We start from the raw sequence: 23,099 nt of genomic DNA, 5'->3' as shown, positions 1-23,099 counted from the left end.
AAATTATGTTATAATTTTACTTCCCCTTCCACACAAGGGGCACTGAAAAAAATCCCTGACTTTAGAATTTTAAAAAGTGCAATCACAGAAAATAATGTGCTTGATGAAAGAGAATATATTTTCAACATTTTTTATCATCTGATAAAAGGCATATTACAATAATTCCAGTTTATGTTCTTTTTTATAAAGAGAAAAGATATGTATCATAAGAAAAAAATTTATAAATACCGATGTAGCAGATACATGTTTAAGACTTCTAAACAATAATTATCTTACCTGTAATTCGAGAGGTGGTTCACTGATTTGAAGAAATTCTTCTATTTCAACTAACCTTGCTCCAAATTTGGCACTGTTCTGCTCTTGGATTTTTAGCTCTTCCTAAAACACAATTTAAAGAAATAGTGGTATTAACCTTCCTTCTTTTGAATTTTATTCATATCTTCCAAAATTCGGTAGCAATTGTCAACAATAATAACACATAGCATTTATTGGACACTTTAAGGTTTGCAAAGTGCTTTGCAAATATTATTGTACTTAGTCCTAACACTAACCATGGGAAGCAAGTGCTATTATTATCCTCATTTTACTTATGAGAAAACAGGCAGCCAGAGGTCAAATGACTTGTTCAGGGTCACGTAATAAGTGTCTGAGATCACATTTGAACTCAGGTCTTTGTGTATCCAGGTCCAGCAGTATATACATTATACTACCTAGGTGCCATTAAAGTAGAGAAGAATTGGATTATGACTTTTAACTTAGAAAATATGTACATATTTCTCAAAGCATTTGCTGGCAAAAGAGTGTGTGTATGTTAATAGACTACAATACTTAACCAATCATGTATATGACTTTAAATAAATATAATATATATGAGGGGAAAGTTAACACCCCTGTTTCTAAATCATTTAAATCCAAAAAGCTAAATGATTATTTTCTTGTGATATATTTTTAAAACTTTATCACACCAAAAATTTTTGTGCCCAATTCTAAGTTTTAATGCAAAAGATTAAGCCTTGGATGCTCTCAGATACTTAATTCTTTTGACCTTCAAATTTTAAATCTCATGGTCTGTTGAGGAAATGTTTTGTTTATGCTGCCCCCCAAAAAACCCATGTCCCATTCATAGAAAGTTCTAGCTGTGTCACACCATGATTACAAAACTTGTCTCTGGTGGATTCTTTACAGATCAAATGAAATAATATTTGTAAAGCACATGAGCACAGGTCCTACCCCACAATTGGGGATTAATAAATCTTGATTTCCTCATCAATTGGGGAATGGCTGAACAAATTGTGGTATATGTTAGTGATGGAATACTATTGTGCTAAAAGGAATAATAAAGTAGAGGAATTCCATGGAGACTGGAACGACCTCCAGGAAGTGATGCAGAACCAGGAGAACATTGTACACAGAGACTGATACACTATGGCACAATTGAATGTAATGGACTTCTCCATTAGTGGCGGTGTAATGTCCCTGAACAATCTGCAGGGATCTAGGAGAAAAAACGCTATCCATAAGCAGAGGACAAACTGTGGGAGTAGAAACACCGAGGAAAAGCAACTGCCTGACTACAGCGGTTGAGGGGACATGACAGAGGAGAGACTCTAAACGAACACTCTAATGCAAATACTAACAACATGGCAATGGGTTCAAATCAAGAACACATGTGATACCCAGTGGAATCACACGTCGGCTATGGGGTGTGGGGGGGGAGGAAAAGAAAATGATCTTTGTCTTTAATGAATAATTCTTGGAAATGATCAAATAAAATATTATTTAAAAATAAATAAATCTTGATTTCTCCTCCTAACCACACCTCTTCTATGTTAGTATCCACATAGGGGGTCATCAAGGAAATAAATGATTTCCTAATAGTTTTCCATCTCACCATGGAGATAAAGCAAAGCAAATATAAAAATTGTTGTTACAAAAATTCATTTTTCACACCGATAGCTTACATGTTATATCTTGCTTTAAGTTCATCTCACAAATAGCCTTTTCTTATTTCTATATAGTTACCTGCACCTGTGTTCTTTCTGCATCATTCAGCTTGTGGACTTCAACTTTTCTAAGCACTTTTTCAATCCACTCATCAATTATACTTGTTAAATTAAGAAGTTTGTCCCACAAGGCTAGAGCCCTGACCAGATTATCATAATAGTTTTCTGTCTTTTCATTTATCTGCCAGAAATCAAACACAAAATAATATTTTCAGTAATGAAACAACAGGAAAAACATCATTTTAGTCAGAACAATATTTTAAAATAACACCTTGGGATTATCTTCACTCTTCAAATAATTTATTTTATTTATGCATAAAATTATCTGCTTGATTTTTTTTCTTCAGTCATTTCTGTAAGAAAAAAATTGTGGCTGATTTGCTAGAATTGAAATGAATTTCAATGCAGCTGAACATAATTTAATAAGTATAAAAAAGACATTAGTTTTAAACTCTATAAATATATATATGAATACCCTCAATTTTATTTCATTAACCTCCATATATGTAATATTCTATTATTCTAGTAGAAGTGGTATAACGTTCAATTTATTCTAAATAATAATAGTTTCAAGAAAATTGAAATAATACAGCGAAGTAGAATTCACAAATACTAATCACATACATCAAGCCATCTGTCCACAATAACATTAGCTTCTTTCTCAAAGGGAGGCTCCTCAAAGGTTATCATTTTGTTTAGCTGGAACTGCAAATTTTTGCAGATTTGGTTTATTTTTTCTACATCTTCTGAATGTTCATTAAATTCCTCTCTGACTACTTCAATCTAAAAAAAAAAGACAAACACATTTTTAAAGGCCATATGTGAAAGATTATCATAACCTTCAATTATACCTTTTAACACATTTATCAGCTGGTAAAATAAAAGCAACATCATGAAAGTATTATTCATAGCCTTAAATGTAGTAATGGAATTTCAACTTGTTATAACACTGAATGGTAAAGATTCTGCCCATCATTCTAAAATTCATCAGATATCTTAAATGACGGATATATCATTTATAATAAACGTAATTCTAGCCCAACCTCAAACTTCTCTTTGCTGTGCCTGATGGATAGTTGTAATTTTTATAAAACTATTATTCTTGTCTAAGAAAAAAATCAGTAACACCAAAAATGATTGACATCTCATCTTCCTGGCAATCTAGGTAAGAAATACAAATCCTCCCAGGATTTTTCTTAACTTCTACAAAATAGAAAATAACTTAGGGAGTAAGGTACATAACTTTTACCAGAAAGAGGCCATTAAGAGCCTAAAAAGCAAAACAAACACACTAGTAAATTCAATACACTCAGGGAATTGTTCCATTCAATCCAACAATCTCACAGGTTACCAATATGTAAAGCTAGAAAATACTGACACCTAGTGCCTATAACCTGACCAAAACAAATAACATTTTCTATAGACAATGGAGCCTATTTTTTGATAAGCATAGTCAATTCCTAAGAGAAAAGGATGGCTAAAAAAGATAAAGAACTTTTAAAGAGAGGAAAGAATTGCACTTTTTGTTTTGCAATGAATGAAAATCTTACATAATGCCAAAAAAGGCTTGTTCTGACATTTCCTACGGTTTGCTAATCTCCTGGCTCTCTTTCTAGTATTTCTTTTGCTCTTCTTTCTCTCAATGAGATTAAGAATTTGGTATTCTGAACCAGCAAACACTCTTTCTAAGATTCTAAAGACTAGAAGTTCACAGTAATATCAACTTTCAGTCACATTGGTGCAAACCAGCATGATAATCTAGTCATTTTCTGGGCTTATATTTAAAATGATGTTTGACTTATCCTAAGATTAAATAAAAAGTTTTTCAAAAAAATTAAGAAAACTTGGTGGGGGGTTTCTGAGAAAAAATGCCATTCAATAGAATTGAATACCCAAATCTACACAAGTTAATAATAACACTTGCATTGCAGTGCTGTGGAGGGTTAGAAATATCACCAATTTCCATGAGACTATTCTCTTACAACAATGACCAACAGGGAAGGATGTTTTGCAAGATAATACATGTATAACCCAGATCAAATTGCTTACCCTCTCTAAGGGGGGAGAGGGAAGAAAAGGAGGAAGGCAGTTTGAATCTTTTTTATTTCAGAAAATGTATGTTGAAAATTGTTATTACATGTATATAATTAGGAACATAAAATATCTTTTAATTTAAAAAAAGAAATATCGCCAATAATAGAAGCCAGAAATTTATTAAGTTTTAAAAGAGGTTTACAGATTCTATTTCATTTTTAAAGTATCCTTAAATAAGGTTTTACCTTTCAGTAAGTGCCTATGTGATATGTGATAGGCACAGAAGGAGAGGAGGGATAGAAAGGAAGAGAAGGAGCAAAAATAGGAATAGAGAAGAGAGGAAAGGAAGGAAAGAGAAAGGGAGAGAAGAGAGAAGTCAGGACAAGACAGCACTGGAGAGGAAAGACCTCCAGAATGGAGCCAAGAACCTCATCAGAATGTAGGAGATACAAAACACAAATAAATATCAATATGTAAGAAATGATAATAATTAAGAAGAACAGTAGAAATAAAGTCCTACTGAAGATCCTTGAAAGGAAAAATCCTTTCCAAATGGGGAAAGAATTAACAGAGGAAATTTGAAAATAGATAAGAACTATATAGGCAAATTGAGGGAAGGGAGGAGAATAGATTCCAGGCATATAACACTAAACAGTCAAGGAAATTCCCATTTTATCCCATTTTAAATTTCTACGGCATTATTTTTAATATAAGTTTTCTTCTTATGATGAACTTTTAATACCAATGTAAATGATTTTTTACACAAAGATCAGAAAGGATTGTGGATGAAAAACTGTAGGCTATTATGTAGTTTTATATTACGTAAATTATACTCTGCCGTGCAAAACTATGCTCCATAATGTTTTCCTCATAGTATAAAAATGAGGCTATAAACATCCATAGTTATTAGAGGTAGACTTAAGAGATGAAGTTGAAGTAAATCATTGCAAAATATAAACCCCGAATTATTCAGGGTTGATAAATATTTTTATCCTTATTTTTTTTGCTCTTTGAAAAATTTGATGGTAGTTACTTAATATTACAGGCCACATTTGGGAACTGGGGGTGGGTGAGGATCAGAGCCGGATCAATATAGAAATGACTTTGATCTTAAGGAGGTAAGAGGAGTGATGTTATCCATCATGAAATGGCTCACATACCCAGAACAACTTTAGAGGCATCCTAGACCTCTAAAAGTCTTCCAAACCACAGATGTCCCCAAGAAGATGTTGGTTCGACCTGGGTTTTTAGAACTTTTCTTAGTCAAAAACTACAATCCCTAAATTGGAACAAGGTGAAATCAAGATCCAAGTGGGAAATAACTTTCACTCTATTGCTTTTGGCTGCTGATTAGCAATCATCTCCAGTGACCTCACCTACACATAAACAAAGAAACCACAGGATAGTACTGCATTATTTCCTTCATTTAAAGAACCAAAGCCAATAGATATAGTCATAACTTATGCTTGAGATCAATTTATAAATCACAAAATCACAACCACACCCTAGAGCAGTGATAGCTAATCTTTTAGAGACCTAGTACCCAAACTACAACCTTCATGTCCCATTGGAGCCCCATCTCCCACTTATCCCAGACAGGGGAGGGAGGAAGCACTCCCATTGGGCTCCTGGGCAGAGGGGTGGGTCATGTGAGAAATGTCCTCAGGCATTCATGGAGTGGGGGAAAGGAGCAGCCCCCTTTGGCACACTGTGGCATGCATAACATAGGTTCACCAGCACTACCCTAGAGACTCACAATAATGCCATGAGTTGAAATTTACAAGTATTATTATTTCCATTTTAGAGATAGAAGAATTAAGGATCAGAAAGCTTAAGTAAATCACTTGCTAAAGGTCATCCTGACAGCAAGCTTACAGAAACAGGATCAGAACTCTGGGCTTCTGATTCCAAGTTCTGTGTTCTTTCCCATAAACCAAGGGTTCTACTGGGATTTCATTTTCAAACCCTACCTACAAAGTTAATAATATTTGGAGATCCTACAAATATCTTCATTAATAACATTCCCAAAGCCAAAGATCCTAAAATGATACCATTGAGCTATATTCATTTAGTAAGAACTTATCAAGCACCTCTCTTGTCTTTGGGACATTAAATGTGCTCTTTACTCTTTATAACACTCTTGTGTTTAGACATGTCAGATTCTTCATGGCCCTATAGACCATACATAGCACTCCAAGTACGGTACTTCTACCCTCCATTATCTATCTAATTCTGTCCAAGTTCATGTTCTTCTTTCCATGACACTATCCATCTCATCCTCTGGGGTCCCCCTTTCCCTTGTACTAACAGTTTAATATTCTCTGTCAGTGTCCATTTTCATTTTGATTATTTTTACATAAAAATGCAAAGAAAAGCAAAGAAAATGAGGAGAAATTTGGCAAAGTAATGCCCCCTGATTTAAGAAGAAAAGGCTATCCTTGGTCAGCTTGCAAAAATTAATATGATCAGTCATTCTTTAGGAGCTCACCTTTGCTATTCTCCTCTTCAGATTCTCCTTTCCCATATAAGAAGCCTGCAATGAGATCACACTTTCTTCTTTGTGTATCAAAGAGGTCAAAATACTTTTGCAATTGTGGTATTGCTTCAAGAGATCCATTGCTCTTTGGCATTGCTCAAGGCTGTGAAAGAGAAAGCATTTATACTAAGGTACATTTTTATTAACAAGCTATAATTCTCCCTTTGCAAATGCCCAACCATTAATTAAGAGCTACTCAGTAAAAAGAAATTTTCCTGTTCAAATAGCTCCACCATATTAAGTTCTACCAACTTAACCTAAAAATCACTGTAATTGTATTTGCATAACATTCCAAAATGAACCATTTCACTGACATTTTTGCCAGAGGAATCATACAGGTGATGATGATCATTTGCTATTAACTTCAAGGAGAAACACCAGAGGATAAATCTGATTACATTTTCTATCCAAAATACAAGCTCTCTAAAAAATGATAAATTCTCAGCATTACTCACAGGATTAACTTCCTATTAGCTCACAGAGAAAAAGGTGTGTTTAGTAATCATATTTTGCTAAATTATATAGCAAGACACATGGGCTGCCAAAGGATGTTACTTCTGAAATGTTTCATTAAGAGTATGCTTTCATTTCTTTAAATTGTAATTATCCCAAACAGTGTTGTGGTATTGTGGCTATAATTATTCTACTCAGGTCCAGTCATTTCCAAAAGATGAAACAATCTAGTTTTAGCTAATTTAGATTCTCAAAGAATTTCTGCAATAAAACTCATTATCAGTTTTGTGCATTATGGATGTTCTTTGGTAAGATCCATGTTCAAACATAATTTTATGGGGGTGAGGTTATTTATATTTTCTGTTTTGGAAGGGTACTCTTGCATTACCATTCTTCGAGAGAGGATTTTACATCTTCCCATAAACATGTTGTCTCTTGGCATTGTTGACTTGGGGTTTCTCCTTTTCCATCTTTTAACTCTGGAAGAGAACTGGCCATTTTTTTGAGGTAGTTTATCTCCTCTGCATAGTAATCCAAATCCTTCTCCAGTTTTGTTAATGATTTTATCCTTAGTAATGAAAGAAAGTTGTTACTGATTAGGGAAGGGAGAAAGGATGCATTTATATAGTACTACTATATGTTAGACATAGTGTATACTAGGGCTTTACAAATATAATCTCATTTAATCTTCACAGAAACCGTGTGAGGTTCTTGAAATCATTACATCCCTTTTACACTTAAGTAAACTGAGGCAAGCAGAGATGAAGCAATTGTTCAGGGTCACATAGCTAACAAGTATCTGAGGTAGAATTTCAACTCAGGTCTTTCTGACTCCAGTCATAGTGTTCTATCCACTTATTTAGATATTAAACTATGATTAAAGAAATAATTGATCATTTTAATAATTTGTAGATATAAAATAAGCTCACACAAATCATCAAACTTTCTGCTTATTACCAATAAAACCCAGCAGAAATAGGTTCTGTTCCACCCCAACTTACTACAGATGTATACTGTACGATATATATCCTCAATACTGAGGAGTCTAAAACATATGCAAAAATTATATATAAGTGACTACAAAATACTCTTTACCAAATAACTGGATTGGAATGAGCAGATCATAGTTGGGGCATGTTAATATAATAAAAATTATAATAAAGAATTAAGGTAACAAAATCATAATAATTTATAGAATCACACTATTAAAGGATTATTCTATAGACCTCTTCAAAACACTAACAGAATTCCTCTAACAAATAAAAGGTCAATAATTTCAATTAGAATAATTGTTTGAGATAGAACAGGAAGGGTCTAATACAACAGATCTCAGACTATTTATACAAAGCAATAATCATCAAAACTATTTAGTACTGGTTTAAAAATGGAAAAGTTGATCAATAAAATAGATTAGGAAAACAAGATAAAAAAACAACCAAGCACAGATGCAAAATGTTCAGTAAACCAAAAGATAAAAACTTGGCATGAATAATAAAAGAATTTTTTTTTGCTTGACTATGGATATTTGTTACAAGAGGTTTTTTTTTCCCATTCTATTTTGGGAATGGCAAGAGATGTGCCAGAGAGAAAAATTTTTTGTTCATTAAAAAAATGAAATTTAATGTAAAAATGGACAAGGAGAGACAGCATATATTGTGAAGTAGTTAACAGGAATGGATATATGGACACAGTTTAAAATTATAACTAAATTCAAGAAGATGACAGAGTAGAGAAATCATTAAGCCAAGTTCCCCAAATTCCCCTCCAAACAATTTTAAAGTAATAACATCAAATTGAGTGGCATATCCAACAAAAGGTCAGAGGCATTCTTCTATTTCAAACTTATGTAGTTGCAGAGATTTCTGTGACATGAGGATAGAGGCTGGCCCAGAGCCCATATACATGAAACACCACTGGTGGGACTAGATGCTGGTGACAGAAGCACCAATTCAAATAAAATGAGATTAGGTGTATATTACAAAATGAGTGTTTTGTAAGCTTTAAAGGGCTAAATACATGTATGCTATGATGATAAGTTAGTATTATTAACAATGATTTAGTTTAATCTCATTCTGCCCAAAGGGCTATAAAACTATGCATATCCTTTGTTCCAACAATACCACTGCTAGAGTTATATTGCAAAGAGATCAAAGAAAAGAGAAAAAGACCTATTTGTACAAAATATTTATAGCAGCTCTTTTTATGGTAGAAAAGAATTGGACACTTAGGGATGTCCATCAATTGAGGTATATGATTGTGATCGAATATTATTGTGCTATATGGAATGACAAGAAGATGAATTAAGAAAAAACATGGGAAGATTAATATGAACTCATGCGAAGTGAAGTGAGCAGTACCAGAACACTGTACACAGTAAGAGACTACACTCTAAATATGATCAATTGTGAAAAACTTAGCTATTCTAATCAAGACAATTCCAAAGGATCCATGATGAAAAATGCCATCCACCTCTAGAGAGAAAACTGATGATCCTCTGCATGCATTATGAATCATGCCTTTTATTTTCTTTATTTTTCTCCTTTTTTTGGTCTGTTTTTTCTTTGGCAACATGGCTGATATGGAAATATGCTTTGCATGACTTCATATATGTAATCAATATCAAACTATCTGTCTTCTCAAGGAGGGGGAGGGAAGAAGAGAATTTGCAACTCAAAAAAATTTTTTAAATGAATGTTTAAGAAAATTGACATGTAATAAAAATATACTAAAAAATAACCAGATTCAAATTAGTTATTTTTCCAGTATATTTTATTACATGTCAATTTTCTTAAACATTCATTAAAATTTTTTGACTAGATAGATTTAATCAATTATTTTGTAATAAATGAAATTCAACTCTAAAAAAGGGAAAAATAGAGAATAGTGAAAAATTAGGCTTAGATCAACATTTCACAACATATGGCACAAAAAGCTCCAGATGGATAGATACATGACCCAAATATAAAAGATCATTTAATAAATTAGAAGAGAATAGGAGAAAAAAAGTTTTATTATTCTGCATAAAAAAGGAGGTTAGGGCCAAAGGAGAAGATCATAGGAGATAAAACGGGCAACTTTTGTCACATGCAAATTGAAACATTTTTGAAAAAACCAAAAGCAATGTAAGTCAGAAAAAAAAAGAAAAATGATTTACTAAGGGAGAATATTTATAGTATCGCAGATAGCCAAAAAATGGTCAAAAGATAAGAAGTTGCAGATCTTAAGTTTAACCTATCAAGACTTATATGAAAAAAATTCCTTAAAATAAAAGAAATGTGAATAACAAACAACTCTGAGGCTCTGTCTCAGTTATGCAATTGGCAAAGTTGAAAAAATTTTTAAATGGCAATTACTGAAGGGGTTATGAGAGACTCAGACAAACTGGTACAATGTGGTAGAGCTATGAAGTGGTTCAATGATTTTGAAAAGTACAATCACAAAGACTGTGCATATGCTTTAACTTAGTGATAATCCTGGTAAACAAAAATATCAAAGATATTGGAAAAGGACCATGTGTACAAAAATAACTGAATTTTTTCTTGTTAGAGCAAAAGATTAGAAAATAAATTGGGTTATTTTTGTAGAACATTATTGCATCAAAAGAAATTATGAAAGGCATGAATTCAACAAAACATAGGAAGACTTGTATGAAATAATTGAGAGCAAAGAGAGAACAACTAAGAGATCTATATCTATAATAGAACTAGTAATATAACTATTAAAACACTATATGAACAATTTTGAAAGAATGAAAAACTCTGATCAATGTAATAACTAACGATGTCTCCAGAAGACATTATTACAATCTCTTGGTGGAGAAGAAATGGTTGACTGGTGAATTTTCAACACAATACAAATTTGTTTTATTTGAACAAACCTATTTGTCATAAAGGAGGGCTTTTAATTGTATATCAGAGGAGTGTTGGAGAGGAAGTGAGAGTAAGAAGACAAAAAGAAAAAATGAAAGAAATTTACACCAATGAAACATTTAAAATCCATTGAAAATAGTTCAGAAGTAGACAGAGACAAGCAAGGCAATTTTGGCACCAGTACAATAAATAGGATATTGGTATAGTATGTATATTTGTGTGTACATATGCACATTAAATAAATATATACATACACATATATATATATACATTAAAGAAACAAGTTGTGTATAGTAGATTCATGGTTTCATATTTTATTCTCTTTTTCTAGTCCTTTTTGCATATGAAGTCATTTATATTTATTGATGATTCTTATTCCTGGTAAAATTTTTAAAAAATAAAGCCAATAGCTATTTGAGAATACTTACAAGATAACACACATATATGCATACACACATAAAACATAGTATTTTAAAGCTCACTAAACACTTCCCTCACTACATCCCTATTAGGTAGATAATACAAATATTCTTACCCCCTTTTGATGATGAAAAATCTGGTGTTCAGAGACAATAACTTAGTTTCAGTCATACAGTTGTAAGTTTCAGAACTGAGACCTGAATCTACATGTTCTAATTCTACAGTTCCATACTCTTTGTGTTAAACCATCAGCCTTCAAGGTTTTTTTAGATTCGAATAGGTTTCCACTCACCTCTGTTTTACTGCTGGAATTGTTGGATCTTTCAAGCCAATTTTATTAATCTGGTCCTGAATATATTTAATATTTTTAAGAACATCAGTATTTTTGGCAACAAAAACTTCTTGTAACTGGACTTGTTCAGTGAAATCCTCATGTTCATTATGACCATGTGTCTCATCTATCATTTTTGAGAAAACTTCAACAAGTTTTTCACAGCAAGTATCTTCACCTTGCTCAGCATCTTTTAAGCTTATGTCAAGCATTTTCATACGCTGATCCAAACACTTAGCTTCCTCTTTCATTAGTGAAATTTTTTTCTGCACGTCTTCTATTGTCCAGCTGTTTTCTTGCATCTCAGGTATGTCTGATGTTGAAAAATCAGTTGTGGATTGAAGAGAAAGTTTAACTTTTCTCAGTAAGGCCAAAAAGTCTTCAAGAGCTTTAATAGCCATTTCACTGTTCTGCATTTTGATGTTCATTTCTTCAAATTGTGCTCTATATTTTACTATAATGCTCTGAATTGCATCAAGATCGATCCAGTTAAATTCGTTTAATGCACTACTGCCTGATGGTTCCAAGTTATTACATAATTCAATTTGTTTCACTATGCACCTCTGGATATCCTGAAATAAGAATAAAAATATCTTAGGACATAGGCAAAGAAAGACAAGTGACATGTAATAAAACAATCCAAATTATGCAACTAGGTTTGGACCAGAAAAATACTCCAGAATTTAAACAAAGCTGAGAGAGTAGACTAAATGGATTGTTCTAATTTGGTCATGTGGTAACCTCTCCAATAGTCTTAGTAGAAAGAAAGTCAATACATCAATAATGTAAAAAGCAATATAGCTTAAATGTTTGGGACTCTCATTAACTACAGAGCAATTTCCTTTTCTTCTTCTCTCCTCCCAGTCCTCTTCTCCCCACCAAAATAAAACACCACCATTTAAGATAAAATGAGATTTAGAAGAATTTAGATAAGTCAAAGAATAAAAAGGCAAAAAAAAAAAGTACTAAGCCAACGTGTTCAGGATTTTATGATGCTAATGTCAGCAAGTATTTATCAAGCTTCTGCTATGTACCAGGTCCCATGCTAAGTACTGAAGATACAAAGAAGGGCAAAAGACCATGTCAATATCTATAAATCTACCAGAAAAGGTCACTCTTTTATAAATAAACTCTAAGAAAACTTTTCTTTTTTACCTTTAGATTTTGGTAGACATCATCAACACCAGCTAGATTAAATTCTTGTATGTTTATTTTATGGAGGAATTGTTCTGAGTCAACAAGGAGAAAAGCTTCTTTTTCTACTGGTAAAACAATTCTCAATGCAGCTTCTAAGGATTTCATCCTATGTGAAAAGGAAACACAGGGATAAGAGAGAACCACAATAGTAAGTCTCTCTTTGAAAATAATGCTACGACGGTTTCAGTTTAATTTAATTCCACAAACATTTAAGTGCCTACTTTGGGGAAGGGCTCTATGCTAGGTAATAGTTTATAAAGGCAAACTAAAAAAGTCCCTGCCCTTAAAGATCTGACTTTTTATTAACTGATCAAAGAGTATACTTTTGCCTATAATATACAGAGAGTCCATTATACATTACATTATTCCTAATACTCAGACAATAAATAATTTTGAATAGACTTAATTTCTAATATCTAAAGCATTGTCAGGGTACCATAAGCAGGAGTCTAAAGTCTTTGTATATAGAAAAGTTCAAAGAATAAAAAGGAGCCAGAAGCAAGATACTAAGAAAAACTTACTGCGGCTAATACAAGAAGCAAAGGGAAGACTAACTTGGAATCTTATTTGTTCCTGCCTATGCTCTCTAGAATGTCAGATTTACCTAGAAATTTAAAAAAATTATTTTAACCATTGGGGTGGAAAGCTTTCTAAAAAGCATTTTACACTGTCCTGCCATTTTATTTTATTTTTAAAATTGTATTTAATTAAGAAAATTTTTCCTTGATTACATGATTCATATTCTTTCCCTCCCCTCTTCTTGCCCCCTCCCATAGCCAACAAGCAATTCAACTGAATTTTATATGTATCATTAAGACTGATTTCCAGATTATTAATATTTGTAATAGAGTGATCATTTAGAATCTACATCCCCAACCATATCCCCATCGAACCATGTGATCAAGCAGTTGTTTTTCTTCTGTATTTCTTCTCCCACAGTTCTTTCTCTGAATGTGAATAGCATTCTTTCTCATAAGTCCCTCAGAATTGTCCTGGATCATTTCATTGCTGCTAGTAGAAAAGTCTATTATGTTTGATTGTGCCACAGTGTATCAGTCTGTGTATAAGGTTCTCCTGGTTCTGCTCCTTTCACTGCATCAATTCCTGGAGGTCTTTCTAGTGCACATGGAATTCCCCCAGTTTTTTATTCCTTTGAGCACAATAGTATCCCATCACCAGCAGATACCACAATTTGCTCAGCCATTCTGCAATCGAAGGGCATCCCCTCATTTTCCATTTTTTTTTTGCCACCACAAAGAGAGCAGCTATGAATATTTTTGTACAAGTCTTTTTCCTTATTATCTCTTTAGGATATAGACTAAGCAGTGGTATGGCTGGATCAAAGGGAAGGCAGTCATTTAAAGCCCCCTGTGCATAGTTCCAAATTGCCTTCCAGAATGGTTGGATCAATTCACAACTCCACCAGCAATGTATTAGTGTCCCACTTTTGCCACATCCTTGCCATCATTTATTGTCCTGCCATTTTAAATAGATTATGATGAGCATAACCTAATCCTATCATGATAACCAAAAGTCATTCCAAAACTTTATTTTTTCCTCCTTAATCTCCTACCTCCACTCCCAACACCCAGTTGTAGATGACAGTCTCTTCAAAGACCTTACTCTAGCATAAGGGCACCACTTTGGAATCATGCTCCCTGCTTCACTCTCGCCCAACTCCTCATACCAACTTCTGATTTTTCTACCACCCATAGTATCACTTGTGTATGTCTCCTCTCCACTCATATAGCCATAAAACTAGTTTGAATACTCATCAACTCTTAGCAAGACTAGAGCTTTCTGATGATCTCCCTGCTTTAAGTGTCTCCACATATTAGCAAAAATCATATCCCTAAAACATAAGTCAGGCCATCACTTTCATATTTAAAGAATTCTAATAGCTCCATGCTGTCTTTAGAAAGAAATGCAAATTCCTCCTCTGGCATTTAAGTTCCTTCATAATACCTACTTTTCCAGGCTTATTTCACACTTATTCTCTTCATACACTCTGTGATCTCATCAAATGATACCACCCAAACATAAAATTCAATGTCTTGTCTCCATGCTTTTGCACACTGTTCCTTATGTCTGGAATAATTATCTTGGAATTACAAATTCATGGGAAGCTAAATGACACAATAGATAGAGCTCTGGGCTTGGAATCAGGACAACTTATCTTAATGAGTTCAAATCTGTATTCAGATACTTCCTAGCTATGTGACCTTGGACAAGACACTTAATCTTGTTTGTCTCAGCTTCCTCATTTGTAAAATGACCTAGAGGAGCACATAACAAACCACTCCAGTATCATTACAAAGAAAACTCCAAAAGCGATCACACTGTGCAACAACAATTTACTAACCTATTTGTATACTCTGATCCCCATGGAGAATTTAAACTCCTTGAGAGCTCAAAAAGAAGTAGCTTGTTTTTCATCTATGTCCCATCAATGCCTAGGCATCGATGGGTGCTTAATATATTCTAATTGACTTGAATTAATGGATAAAAAAGAAAATAAGGTTCTTGACAGAAATTTTAAATACTATTCACTCTTGAACAATGCCAGAAAAAAATTATTTACTGTTCTATACAGATACTTGTAGTTTACAAAATACAATCATAACTTGGTTAAGATGGCTTCTTTCATTAGGTTCATTATAATTCAGAAACTGTATACTTTTGCTGTTAACAGTAGTCATATAATAGTCATAATCATAATTCAAAATTATCATGTGTTCAGAAGATTTATTGTTCCTTGTACCTTTTGCTTAGAATCACTTGAAGCTCTTCTTCTTTTCGCTTTAATTTTTCCCTTGTTTGAGAAAGAGTAGATCTTTCTGGGTCCTTCACAATCTTTTCCAAATTTGATGAAGTAATTTCAAACTCTGTCCAGCAAGAATCAGTTTCATTTTTTAAAACCTGAAGTAGAATAAAAAATTGATTTAGGATATATTTTTATAAAGGCATAATTATAATCCCACATTACAAAATTTCATATTTTACTAATTGGGCACAGTGTCAAAGTTAGCAAAATGTACAGGAATAATGACTTAAAGATTTCCCAACACATTTATAAGTGAGTTATATTTCAGTGAAAATAGGATAAATTTTGCTCTCTATAATACAAAAGTAGTAAATGATATGTCTTTCCAGGTGTATACACCTTTTTCTTGAACTTGAGACAAGGGACATGATTTGAAAATATTAGTATTTGCATCAATAGTCTTTTTTTGCCCTTTAAAAAAAGTAAGTCTATATAGTCTCAACTAATAGGAACTTAGATTATACTGAAACAGATGTGAAACAGGTGACAAATGAATGAAATTAGTTTGTAAATGCTAACTATATTCAGGAGTGTGCTGAAGCCAGATCAAACTGTCTGATGACAGTCAACTGTTCAGTTTTCAGTTGGATCATCTACATCTACATACTACAAAATCAAGGCTTAATTTTTTTTAATTGTCTAGATTTAAGAAAGTGATAAAGAAAATGTTAAAATTTGTTGTATGAGATTTTTTTTTCTTTTGAGATTTAGTTGTTAAACATTTACCAGCACCCTCATGTCTATATGCTCTCCTTCTCTCTCCTTTTCTGCGCTTCCCTCTCTCCTTCCATCTCTCTATCCCTTTCTTTCTTTCTCTATTTCTCTCATCCTTTCCTTCCCCTTTCCCCTTTTTCTCTCTATTTCCCTTCTTCCTAGTAATAAATAAGCAAATCATGACAAAAGAAATAACCATATTTGGCCACCTCCTTTTCCAATATAGTCAACAAGCATTTATTTTAAAACTTACTTTACTCCAGAGCTAAGTGCTAAATGCTAGAGACAAAGAAAAGTAAAAACTCTTCCTGCTCTCAGGGAGTTTATGAACTAATGTGTTACACATTTCTTAAATAATCCTGTTAACCTTGCTTCTCACATGTAACTTCAAGTTACCAATAAATTAAAAACTATCTGAGTCATTAGGACCCACAAATTTTTATCTTGAAATTCCTTCTGGCTACTGCCCTTGACCACAACTCATTTTGAGATATAAGATCACATAATAAATATAGTACAAGAAGACACATTATCACGTGGGTAAATATTTGGAGAAATCAGTCAACCCTTCACCAAACAGAGGAAGTTCACATGGAATCCTCCAAGTCTATAATCAAGGACAATGGGAGTTTCTTTTCCCTACCAAAAAGGGGACAGAAGGAGATACTGATCCCAACTATTTACCTGTAAATCTGTCAATTTATCTTTTAAGCAAGAGATGCTCCTTTCTTTTTCACTAGGAAACTCAGAAAGAACTCTGACTTTGTTGCTTTGTAACTGCAACTCTAGATTATCTCTCTGTGCATCATATCTAGGAAAGAAGAATTGACATTAATGAAGAGAGAAGTGATTTTGATTTTTACTGAGGCTAATGAACACACACAGACACAGCTTAAGATGAATGTCACTTTCAATTACACATAAAGAAATCCCATATATAAACTGAGAGTTATTTGTTAGAGGAAATGGACCACTTACAAACTTATGAATAAAGCAAAATAAAAGCACATTAAGATATAAAGCTTTTGCAATTAATCTCTTGCTCAAAATACGTGCTTTTATTATTATTTTTAAACCCTTACCTTCCATCTTAGAATTAATACTGTGTATTGGTTCTAAGGCAGAAGAGCAGTAAGGGGTAAGCAATGAGAGTTAAGTGACTTGCCCAGAGTCACACAATTAGGAAGTGTCTGAGGTCATATTTGACCCTAGGACCTCCTGTCTAAATCTGGCTCTCAATCCACTGAGTCACCCAGCTGCCCCCAAAACCAGTGCTTTTAAATAGGTCAGAAAGTTTCTTTTTTTCCTGCTTTTTTAAATTTAGAATATTTTCCCAGGGTTACATGATTCATGATCCCTCCATCTCCCTGCTCTTTCTTCCCCACTCCTGAAGCTGACAAGCAGTTCCACTGGGTTATACATGTATCATTGTTGAAAACCTATTTCCATGTTATTCATAGTTGAAATAGAGTGATCTTTTAACATCAAAACCCCAATCATATCTCTATCGAACTACATGACCAATCATATATTTTTCTAATGTATTTGTTTCCACAGTGGTCAGAATGTTTCTTAAGGCAAGCAATGAGCTAAGTGCTTTGCAAATATTGCCTCATTTGATCCTAACAACAAGCCTGGGAGAGAGATGTGTCGATGTCAATTTTTTGAATGACTCAGTTTCCCTTTACTTTTGAGAAACTCCAGTACTAAGCACACCTATTTTGATTTAAATGTTAAGCACCTTTTTGTTATGGAGGCTTCTCTGTTGGTTGGAAGTTTCCTTTGAGGAAGCCCAGCTCCTGAATTTGAACTTTATCTTTAATTTGTGATAGCCAACCATTTTTTAATGCCATAGATGCTGAATGTTAGGTTTACACACCTGTTTGTTGTTAGTCTCTGTAGGCTTCCCAAAGGTATACAGAGACTCTCAGGTTCAGCATCTCTTTAGAGTTAACATTTAGTATGGTGTTATCTCCCAAGGAGGAGTTGGCACTAAGAGCTGTGTCTTCTCCCAGGGATACGATTCCCAGAGTATCAGAGCCTTTGGCTCTGTATGGAATTTGATTTATGACTCTGCGTGGTACCCAGATTAATAAGCCTATCCCTTTATTTTGACTAAAAAGTGGGTTTTCTGACTACTTGGAAGTTCTGTATTTATTTCCAAGTTAACAGATGATATCATTATATCAATTTTATAGATGAGGAAACTGAGGCAGACCAGAGTTAAGTGACTTATTGAGGGTCATACATCCAGGAAGAGTCAGAGACCAAATTTGAATTCAGGTCTTCCTGACTCCAGTATATCTCACTACCTCTAAAATAGGCAGTTTATTTAAAATAATTTACCTCTCCAGTAAATTCTTAAAAGGTACATTGCCATCCTCTGTCCCCCTTTCTTCTTTGTGATGCTTTAGTATGCTGAAGTATTCTAAGTCAAAGTTAACGGATCCAGAAGCCTAAGCAAAAAGGAAAAACATTCAACACAGCCTTACCCAAATACCAGTCATCTTCTAAAAACATCGCCTGGACCAGTTACTGATTCTTTATGCCAACCAGGAGGTACAGTAACATCGTTCAGCGTTGGCAGCTGAGACTTCATTCTCCAGTAGCAGAGAGCACATCTGGCTATAACTGGGGACTCAGCAAACTGAAGGAACCCCCCCCCCCAGCCTTGTGCCTGTGACCAGGAAGGGAAAATAAGAACAGCTGGAATTTCTATAAATACTTCAAGGTTTGCTGGGTACTTCACAAATATCATCTCACTTTGGTCCTCACAGATTAGCCTCAGCTTAATAAATAATAACTAAGATTTGTATAATAGCTAACATTTATATAGCACTTACTAGGTTCCAGGCATTGTGCTATGAACTTTAGAATTATTTTCATTTCATCCTTGCAACAATCCTAGGAGGTAGGTACTATTATTACCCTCATTTTAATAACTTTAAATAATAAATTAAGTAAATAGCAAATAACAAATTAGGTAAATATAACAGTATCTACTTTAAAGGATTATTGTGAAAATCAGATGAGAAAACACATGTAAACTTTGGTATCATCATCATCATCATCATCATCCAAATCATACCTCTTCAGAAGTAGCATCATTTGGTTCAGAAGGCTGTACCATCTTCCCAGCATCTCTTCCACCATTTTCAGATGTACTTAGGGGTTTCCTAGGAAGGAATAAAAATTTCCACCGAAAAGAGTGATTATAAAACCCAAACCTCCAAAAAAGCAACATTCTTTCTTTTTTTTTAATCCTTGCCTTCTGCCTTGGATTGGTTCTAAGGCAGAAGTGTGGTGAGAGCTAAGCAACTGAGGTTACTCTGCCAGGGTCACACAGCTAGCAAGAGTCCAAAGTCAAATTTGCTCCCAGGTCCTCCTGTCTCCAAGCCTGGCTCTCTATCCTCTGAATCACCTAACTGCTCAAAGCAATACTATCAACGTCAAATACTATATGACTTTTTTTGCCAACAATTTTTATAAAGATTTTCCCTGGAATTCCTCATGTTCTTATAAAATACCAACTTTTTTCGAGGCATCTGAGTGTTTTCATTAACAGCCTTGAGCATCATATAAATCTCAGAAGCAGCATTCTTAATTTCATTTTGTCTTTGTCCATAATCTATAATTGTTTTCCTTATTTCTTGTCGACTTTCTTCTGAAGTCAACTCTTCACTCAACTCCCTCAAGGCTTCCATGTGGAGATCCAGCTGACACAGGCTCCCTTCATCGAAAAAGCATGCCTAATTAAAGAAATAAAACAGCAGACAAGCATTCATTGTGAGTTGACATGAGTTGACACGATTTTCCCCCATAATGATTAGAAACTAATGGATGTTCATAATGATGAGAAGTTATTATCTAATTTTAGAAACGTTTAATTTTTACTGATACTCTTGTTTTTATATCATATTACGATCTAAATGTGTCCTTCCTCCCTTACCCAGCAACCCATCCCTGGGAACAAAGAATAGAGAGAGAAATAAAGCAGTTCATCATGAAGTTAAACAAGCAGAACCAAGAGAACATTATATACAGCAACAGAAATATTGTTTGAAGAATGATTTGTGTATGTCCATCTCCCAGAGAAAGAACTGATGAATAGAAATGAGACAGTTTTACATATACATATATCTTTTTCATCAAATGATACCTTATAGGGGAGGGAGGGAGTTAACTGGGTGTTTTAATGTAAACACTTTTTTTAAAGAGCATGTAAAAGGGAAATGAGAAGGAGAAAATATTCTTAGAAAAAGGATAAAAAAATTTAAATTACATAATAAAAAATTAAACACACATAATCTAAGTTTCATAATATAAGAGGCAGCATTAAGATTTACAAAGTACTTTACATTTATTATTTCATAAACCTAATAAGACACTGATGCAAAGTGAAGTGAACAGAACCAGAAGAACATTTTACATAGTAAAGGCAATATTGTAATAATAATCAAGTGTGAAAGGCTTGGCTACTCTGATTAACATAATGATTCATGGCATTCCAAAAGGATTCATAATGAAAAATGCTATCCATCTCCAGAGAAAGAAATGAAGAACTCTGAATGCAAATTGAAGGATGTGTTTTTCACTTATTTTTCTTGCTTTTTTTTCAAAACATGGGTAATGTGGAAATGTGTTCCTCATAACCATATATATCTATCTACATATATATTTTGTTTATTTGTTTGTTTCCTATCTCTTTTCCTAATGGGTAGAGGAAGATGTGGATAGAGGGAGAGAATTTGGAAGTGAAAATTAAAAACTAAAGTTAGAAACATTTATAATCTCAATTGATCATCATTGCAACCATGGGAGGTAGGTACTATTATTAGCCCCATTTTACAGATAAAGAAACTAAGGCACATAGATGTTAGACAACTTACCCAGCATCACACAACTATTAAGTGTCTGAGGCTGGATTTGAATTAAGGTCTGTCCTGATTACTAGTCCATCCTTCAATGCACTGCTCCACTTAGCTGTGCATGAGTATAGGCAGTATTCTACAATTATATTCCCCACCGTTGGCAAAGAAAGAGAGGGGGGAATGCTGTTGTATTATGAAGACATCAAGGGACTTTTGAATGTAAGAACAGCTAGCATTTACATAGCTCTTTAAGGTTTACAAAATGCTTTGCAAATATTATCTTACTTGATTTGCACAAGAACTCTCAGCAGTAGGTGCTATAATTTACTCCTGTTGCAGATAATGACACTGAAGCAAAAAGAGCTTAGTTAGGTCACTTGCCCAGGTTCACATGGTGAGGAAGTGTCTCAGGCTGGATTTGAACTGGGGTCTCCCTGACTCCAAATCCAATCTTCTATATCTACTGCACCACCACCTAGCTGCCTCCAACATCTCAGTCTCTCCCCTAACTGTTCAACTGCCTCCAGAAGCAAAAGTGACACATTAAAAAAATACATATATAATTTAGAGTGGGCAGTTAGATGATGCACTGGATAGAGGGCCAGGTCCAGAGTCAGGAAGATTCACCTTTGTGAATTCAAACATGACTTCAGACACTTACTAGCTGTATGACCTAGAGAAGCCACTTAGCATTGTTTGCCTCAGTTTTCTCATTTGGAAAGTGATTTGGAGTATTGTGAACCTTAAAAATTCTCAAACCCTACTTCATAAGGTTAGGATTGTAAACCTTAAAAAATTCCCAGACCCTACTTCATAAGGTTAGGTTAAGACCATTCTCCATTGGAGACTGTTGGGAGAGAGCTCTGGAAACAGGCTCTTGGGACAGTCTCTTGAGGACAATCAGAAGAATCCCTCTCTGGAGAAGGATGGCTGGCTGAACTGGTGTCTATATTCTTGCTTGGACAGATCTTGTGGTGAGTGATTAAGAACTGACTGATCTCTGTCTCTTAAGACTCAGGTCTAGGCCATGTTGGCTTAAGGCCCTTCATACTTATTCCTTTCTTACTCTTTCTCTCTTTCTTAATTCCTCATTGTATTAATTAAAATCTCTATAAAACCCAGTTGACTTGGGTATATTTCATAATTGGGAATATTTCCCTGGCGACCACCTTGTATTGATTTTAAAAACAAGACACTGTAGTGAAAACATATTTTCTGTGGTCACAATTTACATCCACTCTTATATGTGCTACAATTTATATCTTCCACTCTTTTAATCACTACAGTTTATGAAACCAACTATTTTAACTCTGACAGTAGGAAATGGCAAACCCACTACAGTATTATTTTTCTCAAGAAAATTTCAAATGGGGTCATGAAAAGTTGGATATGAGTGAAAAAGAATGAATTAAAAACAAGCTAGAATGAATTCTAAAGAGAATAAGAATAATGAGTTCATTTATTTCACCTCAACATTTGTTAAGCTCCTACTATGTGCCAGTATGCTTGGTGTGAGCAATAAAAAGAAAAACAGAACAAAACAGCCCTTCCCCCTTAATAGTTATGTGATGCTGGGTAAGTTGTCCAACATCTATGTGCCTCAGTTTCTTTATCTGTAAAATGGGGCTAATAATAGTACCTACCTCCCATGGTTGCAATGATGAGGGGCTGAGAATGAGCTCACATTCTACTTGGAATGTACAACAGGCACATATAATCACAAGTAAATATAAAACAATGGTGGACCAGGGGAAGGGATCTAGAAGCTTGGGAGCTCCAAAAGGTTTCTTGTAGAAAGTAGCACTTGAACTGAGTTTTTTAAGGAACAAGGGAATGCAAATGGTAGA

The 23,099-nt window shown here is 34.0% G+C and overlaps 1 protein-coding gene across 7 annotated transcripts in view; it reads right to left on the bottom strand.

Annotated features, from left to right (window-relative positions):
* SYNE2 (spectrin repeat containing nuclear envelope protein 2) overlaps positions 1-23,099 on the bottom strand; it is a 416,774-nt gene that overhangs the window by 248,857 nt on the left and 144,818 nt on the right. For all 7 annotated transcript variants that reach the window (XM_056810866.1, XM_056810871.1, XM_056810867.1 and 4 more), the window contains 12 exons: positions 19,913-20,130; positions 19,470-19,557; positions 18,728-18,837; positions 17,066-17,192; positions 15,605-15,762; positions 12,802-12,949; positions 11,608-12,218; positions 7,415-7,594; positions 6,526-6,676; positions 2,628-2,786; positions 2,023-2,184; positions 277-378 (listed from right to left, as the gene is read on the bottom strand). In XM_056810866.1, the coding sequence (XP_056666844.1) occupies positions 277-378; positions 2,023-2,184; positions 2,628-2,786; positions 6,526-6,676; positions 7,415-7,594; positions 11,608-12,218; positions 12,802-12,949; positions 15,605-15,762; positions 17,066-17,192; positions 18,728-18,837; positions 19,470-19,557; positions 19,913-20,130 (2,214 nt within the window). The remainder of the gene's footprint in view (positions 1-276; positions 379-2,022; positions 2,185-2,627; positions 2,787-6,525; positions 6,677-7,414; positions 7,595-11,607; positions 12,219-12,801; positions 12,950-15,604; positions 15,763-17,065; positions 17,193-18,727; positions 18,838-19,469; positions 19,558-19,912; positions 20,131-23,099) is intronic.

Source organism: Monodelphis domestica, chromosome 1 (genome assembly GCF_027887165.1).
Source record: "Monodelphis domestica isolate mMonDom1 chromosome 1, mMonDom1.pri, whole genome shotgun sequence".
NCBI classification, from domain to species: Eukaryota; Metazoa; Chordata; class Mammalia; order Didelphimorphia; family Didelphidae; genus Monodelphis; species Monodelphis domestica.
The sequence above is the reverse complement of the archived record's forward strand: the minus strand, read 5'-3'. Positions and strand labels throughout refer to the sequence as shown.